The sequence below is a fragment of the Psammomys obesus genome, unplaced genomic scaffold (genome assembly GCF_907164565.1).
Source record: "Psammomys obesus unplaced genomic scaffold, mPsaObe1.curated_primary_1811, whole genome shotgun sequence".
In the NCBI taxonomy this organism is placed as follows: Eukaryota; Metazoa; Chordata; class Mammalia; order Rodentia; family Muridae; genus Psammomys; species Psammomys obesus.
In genome coordinates this window covers 719,425-727,409 of record NW_026585895.1, presented here as the reverse complement: position 1 = coordinate 727,409, position 7,985 = coordinate 719,425, and the positions used below count along the sequence as shown (strand labels likewise).

The following is a 7,985-nucleotide window of genomic DNA, read 5'->3' as shown; positions in this document are numbered from 1 at the left end:
ACACTAGCTTACTGACTTAGCATTTTTAGTCAATTTAACCATACATTGATATATTTTAAACATGCAACTTCAAGGTAAGAGCCATACTTTTGACAAAATGCTGCATGTAATAACTGATCCAAAGGAAACTGAAATTATGGAAGTTCAACCCTGGATGATAGATGTATACGCTTCAATATTCTGGCAGCACACACTCCTTGGAACTGAAAACGCATGTAGTCTTCTTTGTTTTTAAAGCTTATTGTTATGTGTATGTATATTTTGCCTCATGTATGTAAATGTAATATGTGTGTACAATGTCTGAAGAGTCCAAAAAAAGCATAAGATCTTCTGTAACTAGAGTTACAGGAAGTTGTGACCTGCCATTTTTGTGCTAGGATTTGAACCCTGGTACTCTGGAAGAGCAGCCAGTACTCTTAGCTAATTAACATATTAATCCTTTGTGCTGACAACACGTGAGATCTATTCTCTTTAGACAATTCATGTATATAAAACACTGTTATTTGTTTATTTATTTTTTGTTTTTTCAAGACTGGGTTTCTAATTTTTACTTTTTAAAATTAATTTATTCTCCCATATATTACATCCCAAGTATAGGTTCCTTTCTTTCCTCTGCCTTCCACCTCCTCCATCTCCCCAGTTCTCTCACATTCACTCCTACATTTCCCTTCAGAAAAGGGCAGGCCTCCAAGGGATAATAGCCAAATGTGGCATGTCAAGTTGCCTTCTCCCCTCATATTAAGACTGGACAAGGTCACCTAGCAGGTAGACAAGGGTCCCCAAAGTAGGCAAAATCATTAGAAAAAAAAAACCTGTTCCCTCTGTTAGGAGTTCCACAAAATCGCCAAGATACACAACAATAATACTTACAGAGGGCCTAGGTTAGACCCAATGCAGGCTCCCTGATTGTCAGTCAGTCTCAGTGAGCTCCTGAGTCCAGGTTTGTTGATTCTGTGGGTTTCCTTCTGTCTCCGACAACCCTTCCTCCCCCTCTTTAGCAGGAGTCTCTGAAATTCATCTAGTAGTTTGGCTGTGGGTCTCTGCATCTGTTTCTATCAGTTGCTGGTTGAAGCCTCACTGAGGACAGTTGGGTTAGTTACTAATCTATGAGTCTAGCAGAGTACCATTAGGCATCATTTCCTTGACTTTTATCTTTTTGCCAGTTGTGTTTGGTGTGGATGGATTGGGGGCAAGTGGGGACTGAAACAGGAGAGATCAGGTGAGGGAAAGGATGGAGGAAGAGAGCATGGGAGAGGCTATAAATATTGAGCAGCCATGTTGCTGAATTAAAAATTCCTCCAGAATCGTCAGCTGGAATTGGGAGGCAATTCTGGGGAAGGTAGAAAACTAGTGCAATGGAAACTCCCAGGAATTTATTAGGGTGGCCCTAGCCTTAGCCAGTAATGGCACACACAGGGCCTGAACCAGACATCTCCTATAACCAGGTCAGACATTCAATGGAGGGACTGCACCAACCCCATCACAAAACCTTCAACCTGCCATTTGTCCTGTCAGCATGCTGTGCTGATGTAAAGGTGGCATAGAAACTGTGTGAGTGGCCAAAAACTGACTGGTCCATATTGAGACTCATGCCAGGAGAGGGAGCCCACCCCTGATGCTATCTAGAGGACCAGAAACCAGAGGCTGGTTGGCCCAGGGACAGGGATTCTTATAAAATACTATTGTTAACTAGAATCACACTGATGTATAGAATGTAGAAAATATTTGTGAAAACAATATTGGAGCCCAAATCAAATCCAAGTTTCTAAAGTAAAACTCTTAACTCCAACATGTAAGACACACACTTTTCCTTGTTTTCTATAGATATAATTCTAAAATAAAGACTATATGGAAAAAAGAGTTAATTTAAATGTATAGCAACAATTTCTAGAGACAGGAGGGCTTAGAGGACAGTCAGATGTGGGAGGATGGCTATTTGAACACAGACAAATACAAACAATATGTTCTAATTTTCTTTAGCTTTGTAGTAACTCATCAACCAGTGCATTTAAGGTTTGTATACTTTTCTGTAGTTTCTCAGAGTGCGCAGGCTTTTTTTCACTGAGAGAAATCAAGCCCCTGTAAACAAGTGGATTAGAATATGTTAGTCTCACTAATGCAGTTGAATGTGGGAAGTCAACTGAGAGATTCTTGGAAGAGAAATAAAGATGCTGTTTTGTGTGTGGTTATGTGAGTTACACCAACGAGGAAGCTCATTTTCATGTTCAGAGAGTGAGAATACTCGTGACCTCTTCAGGGAAACTGGAAAGAAAGGAACCATCACCTCTCCATTTAACTGACACCACGGCCTGGTGTTTGGTCTCTGACGTGTGCTTTCCTCTTCATTTCCAAAGTGGTTTTATATCAGAAGTTAGATCATAAATGTTCTTACTCAAAATGTTTATGTCTTATGATCAGAATAAAACATGAATCTGTTCAGTCTGGCGAGCTCTCGAGACTCCAGGCCACCTTGACCCTCCACAGTCCTCAGGCCTCATCCAAGCCAAAACAGCATCTCCTTTGCTGGATGTCTATCTCAGTTCTTCTTCTCTGCTGGATTGGCCTATAGTGAGTGCTACCTACTGGCTGCCATGGCTTATGATCGCTATGTAGCCATCTCTAACCCCCTGCTTTATGCTCAAGCTATGTCAAGGAGGTTGTGCATCTGCTTAGTTCTATATTCCTATACAGGAGGCTTTGTCAATGCAATAATATTAACCAGCAACACATTCACGTTGGATTTTTGTGGTGACAATGTCATCGATGACTTTTTCTGTGACGTTCCACCTCTGGTGAAGTTGGCATGTGAGGTCAGGGAGAGTTACCAGTCTGTGCTGTACTTCCTCTTAGCCTCCAATGTCATTACTCCCACCCTGCTCATCCTGGCCTCCTATCTCTTCATCATTGCTGCCATCCTGAGGATCCGATCCACCCAGGGTCGCCTCAAGGCCTTCTCCACCTCATCTCTGTGACCTTGTACTATGGCTCCATCCTCTACATCTACTCTCACCCAAGTTCCAGCTACTCCCTGGAGAGGGACAAAATGTGTCTACCTTTTATACTGTGTTATTCCCCATGTTGAACCCCATGATCTACAGTCTGCAGAATAAAGATGTGAAGGAAGCTCTGAGAAAACTCAAGTTATCCCATTCTGAAGTCTAAATTGATACACACTTAGAAAGCCACTTGATGTCAACGTAAAGGAACTGAGAATTTATGAATAAAACTGTCAACAGAAAATTTTTCATTAGTGTACATGTTTTTTTAGTAATGCAAAAGTTTTGTTTTTTTAATGTAATACGTTATAGATTTTATGGTTTTTCATCAAATATGTGCATAAAGTACTTTTCTTTCATTCACTTTGTATTAGTTGTTTAGTAATTACAGTTACTAATTTCAGTTCAATTGAATTACTATAGTCTATAATTGACTATATATATATAAATCAATTATACATTGATATAGTTTGAAACATGAGAAGTGGAAAAGCCTATAATATTTTCTTAATAAACTGATGTTTAATTTATTTTGTCTCATAATACTGACTCAATTCTTGTTCTTGCATAGCAGGTATTGTGGATATATGACAGAAATACATTATGGGTTATCAATATATGTATAACAACCTGTAATTGCTAATGGATAGGTAATGAAGGCATTCCTCATTAAACAAAAATATGTATTGTCAAAAATGCTTTAAGGAAAAGAATATGATAATTATGTATGATAGAACAACTTTACATAAAAGGAAAGATAAAAAAAACTTAGCCCTCAGTGGGGTGCAGCCTTGCCAGGCCACGGAGGAAGATGATGCAGCCATCCTTGATGAGATCTGATAGGCTAGGGTCAGATAGAAGGGGAGGAAGACCTCCCCTATCAAGAGACTAGGGAATGGGCATAGGGGAATAAGAGGGGAGGTGGTGGAACTGGGAGGAGATGAAGGAGGGAGGCTGCAGCGGGAATACAAAGTGAATAAATTGTAATAAATAAATAAGATTGAGGGGGCTGTTTCATGTTAACACTGAATGAATGCAGTGTTAAAGTTAAAGATGCTTGCTTAATTATTTCTCAGTGGCAAAAATAAAAATAGAGGTTAGAATATTAAAAAACATAACTTAATTGTAATGTCTGTTACTATTGGTCATATTTAAATTTTACATAGTTTGTAAATATGCTCATTTTATCAGTTGTAATAATAAAATCTAATATCTGATCTCAAACCACCTTTTATTCTCTGATCTAGAAATTTAATTAATAACTAAATCTACCATGTACTAAATATTGAAGTACAGTTTTCCCAAATTGCTTGTAAGAATAATACTAGTGTTGAGTCTAAAGCATTATTTTATTGGGTTGAATATATAGGTAGAATTCCCTGAAGAGGTATCAGAGGATTTGCCTCCAGGTATTGCCCACACTGTCCCCAAACACCATTTCCTGGGATTCTAAGAAAACAAATCCCTACGTAAAATTGGATTGAGCCAGTGCACTTATGAGTGAAACTTAGAAATGAAGGGGATTACAGCAGGGCCTTAAAGGATGAGAGGCAGAGGTTTCATTCATGATGCTATCCACTGGAGGGTTAAGGCACTACGCTCATGTGAAGGTGTGAGGAAGTTGGCTCAAAGTCAGGTATCAACTATTTGACCCTCCAGGGTTTCCTGAGGCAGCAGAAACAGTTTGTTAGGACTGAAAATGTCCCCATCTGTGGCCAGGCCTAAGAGATTAACGGGCAGCTGCTGGATCTGGACAGATACAGGCAGAAGGATCTTGATTATTTCTTTTATCTTAAAGTTGTTTTTCCCTCCAGTTGAGCCATTTTAATATGCAACTTGTGAGAAGGTCCTGCAAAGTACTTACTCTCTCTAGATTGTACACTAGTTAGGGTGATAAACAACCCAAAGGACTTATGGTTTTCATTGTTTTTTTTTTTCTCATAAATTTACAGAGTTTCATTACTATTTTTAGCTGCATCTCCTAATCTTAATTCTTTTTTTACATTCTGAAAATTACATTTATCTATTTATCTATTTATTTATTTATTTATTTATTTATTTATTTATTTATTTATTTCAATTTATTCACATTGTATTCTCACTGTAGCCCCCTCCCTTGTCTCCTCCCAGTTGTCTCTCCCTATGCTCCTTCCCTAGTTCCCTACAGGGGAGGGCCTCCTCCCTTTCTATCTTCAGGCTATCAAAGGAGATGCTGAGACTCATAGCCAAACTTTGGGGAGAAGAAGGAGATAGAAAGACCTGGAGGGGATAGGAACTCCACAAGGAGAACAACAGAGCCAAAAAAACATGGGCCCAGGGGGTCCTGCAGAGACTGATACTCCAACCAAGGACCATGCATGGAGAGGACCTAATCTTAATTTTTAAATTCTTTGTCTAATAGTAAATTGATATAAGAGATGTGATTTACAAAGAGTAATTCTTCAGACCACATTAATTTTTTTATTAAGAAATTCATTGGAGGGAGAACTGTACTGAAGTAAAATCCCACAGTCTTGCCCGCAGGCCCAAGAATCTCAGCAGTCCAAATCTTCCTAGGGAGCAACAATGGTTTTACAAGCTTAAAATCAAATTATGTCCTTCAAAACTTTTCACTCAAATCCCTTGAGAATTAATCAACAAGGTGAATTTCATGAAAAATTAAGACACATAACATGGAAGAGCTCAAGCACATAAACTATAGGTATTAAATGAATCATATTACCAACACAATATGAAAATAACAGTAAGTGAAAGTCATTAGTTCAGATGATCACTTGTTGAATTTAAATGAAATGCATAAATGTGTGAGCATATGCAAAACTGAGTTATTGGGAGGCTAAATTACCAGCACTTAGCCAGAAGGAATCACCTTCCTGTGTGCGGCCATATGGCCTGTGTTGCTTTCCTGAAGGCTTCTTTGACATCTTTGTTTCTCAGGCTATAGATGAGAGGGTTGAGTAATGGGTTGACAACAGTGTAGAAGAGGGCGGCCACTTTATCCTTTTCTAGAGAGTAGGTTGAGCTAGGCCTTGAGTACATGAAGAGCAAGGAGCCATAAAAGAGCATGACAGAGATCAGGTGAGAGGCACAGGTGGAGAAAGCCTTCCGTCTTCCTGAGGCTGATTGGATCCTCAAGATAGCCAGGAGGATGTTGAAATAGGAAATCAGGATGGCAAGAATGCTGGAGAGCACAGTGAAGCCCACTACACCAAGAAGAACTTTTTCGTAGACACGGGTGTCTGTACAGGACATTTTAACCAATGGTGGTGCATCACAGAAAAAGTGATCAATAACATTTTTACCACAGAAAGTTAGTCGGAATGTGTTGGCAGTATGAGCTATGGCATTTAAAAACCCTCCTATGTAACAGCCAGCCACCAGCCCAGTACAGAGAGAAGTAGACATGACGCTTGAATAAAGCAACGGGCTACAAATTGCAGCGTGTCGGTCATAAGCCATGGCGGCCAGCAGGTAGCATTCTGTGTAGGCTACAACACAGGAGAAGAACAGCTGAGCCCCACAGCCAGCCAAGGAAATACGCTTGTCTTCTGAGACACAAGTGGCCAATATTTTGGGGGTATATACAGAAGTATACCAGAAATCCAAAAATGACAGACTGCTGATGAAAAAGTACATAGGTGTATGCAGTCTAGAATCAATCCGAATTAAGACAACCAGCGTCATGTTCCCTGACAGTGTCAACAAGTAGATGGTCAGAAATATTCCAAATAGAATCAGCTGCCAGCGCCGGTTTGCTGAGAAGCCTAACAGGATGAATTCAGTCAGGATGGTGCGATTGTCCACCTCCATCTTCACAGAGGAGAACCTGGTCATCAATAAACATTAAATCATGATAGCAGACCTATCAGGTAGTTCAGAAAGTACTAGGAAGTCTATGAGATTTCATTTATTATGTTGAATTATAAAATATTAGTATGTGATTTTGAAAGATCATTACAATTGTAGTATAAATGACTTTAAAATTAGGACATTCATATAGTACACTTAATGCTGGGTGTTACAAATAATATAATATAATAATAATATAATATAATAATATAATAATATAATATAATATAATAATATATAAATAATATAATATATAATATTATATATATTTGACTTATATAATTATATAAGACTTACTTATATAAGACTTATATAATACTATATATTAGACTTATATAATTATTCAATAAAAAGCTGGCATCCTTTCTGATTATGTAAAGGATAAATACATGAAAATGCTCAGAACAAGGATTGGTCACCACTCACAAAGCTGAAGTCCTGTGAGCTGAACACCATGTCACATGATAGCACACACAGGAGACTGGGACAAGAGGATCCTAAATTCAAGTTCATTTTAAGCTTTTATATAATATCAACAGAAAATTCACACACACACTTACACATACAAAGAATCCTTCCATAATTAATTGAGAATTTCTTGTGTCAAGAATTAAACATTCATATACACTATTCCTTCTGCTAGTGTGACAAACTGAAAGACAACACATATTATGGACCATATAGCGGGTTCTATATTGAACTCTGTGATTAATTTGCAGAAGTCTCATCATATTTGCATAGCTCCAGTGGCTTGAATACTTCATGATGTAACTGATGAAACACATTTTTAGAATGTAAATAATGAGTTACACAGTCAGGTCATCAGCAAAATGGATATTTATGCCCAGAATCATCTTACCCAGGAGTGTGTGCTGAGGATCTATCTGAGACTTAGGAATATAAAAATTTCAGCATGTGACATAAACTTCAGACAACTCCAGTGTCTGTTAAGATGCTAGAAAAATATTTTGAACATTCTCCCATCAAAGGAATTAATGGGGTTAGTGAGATGACTCAAATGAAGGCTCTTGCCCCATATGATAGCAGAAACTTGATTCTTTTCTTTTCCAAGTGGTCCTTTAATCTCCACACTACACACACACACACACACACACACACACACACACACACACACACACA

General features: G+C 38.4%; 1 protein-coding gene and 1 pseudogene across 1 annotated transcript; one reads left to right on the top strand and one right to left on the bottom strand.

Annotated features, from left to right (window-relative positions):
* The first annotated feature begins 61 nt into the window (after positions 1-61).
* LOC129671438 (olfactory receptor 1013-like) lies at positions 62-3,162 on the top strand (annotated as a pseudogene).
* A 2,699-nt stretch (positions 3,163-5,861) lies between these two features.
* Positions 5,862-6,815, bottom strand: LOC129671437 (olfactory receptor 9G4). Its single transcript, XM_055600411.1, has one exon. The coding sequence runs from the start codon at positions 6,804-6,806 to the stop codon at positions 5,862-5,864; it is 945 nt and encodes a 314-aa protein (XP_055456386.1). The 5' UTR covers positions 6,807-6,815.
* Between the last annotated feature and the right edge of the window lie 1,170 nt (positions 6,816-7,985).

Coding starts and splice junctions, on each gene's coding strand:
- LOC129671437 (XM_055600411.1), bottom strand. CDS start 6,806: ATGGAGGTGGACAATCGCACCATCCTGACTGAATTCATCCTGTTAGGC.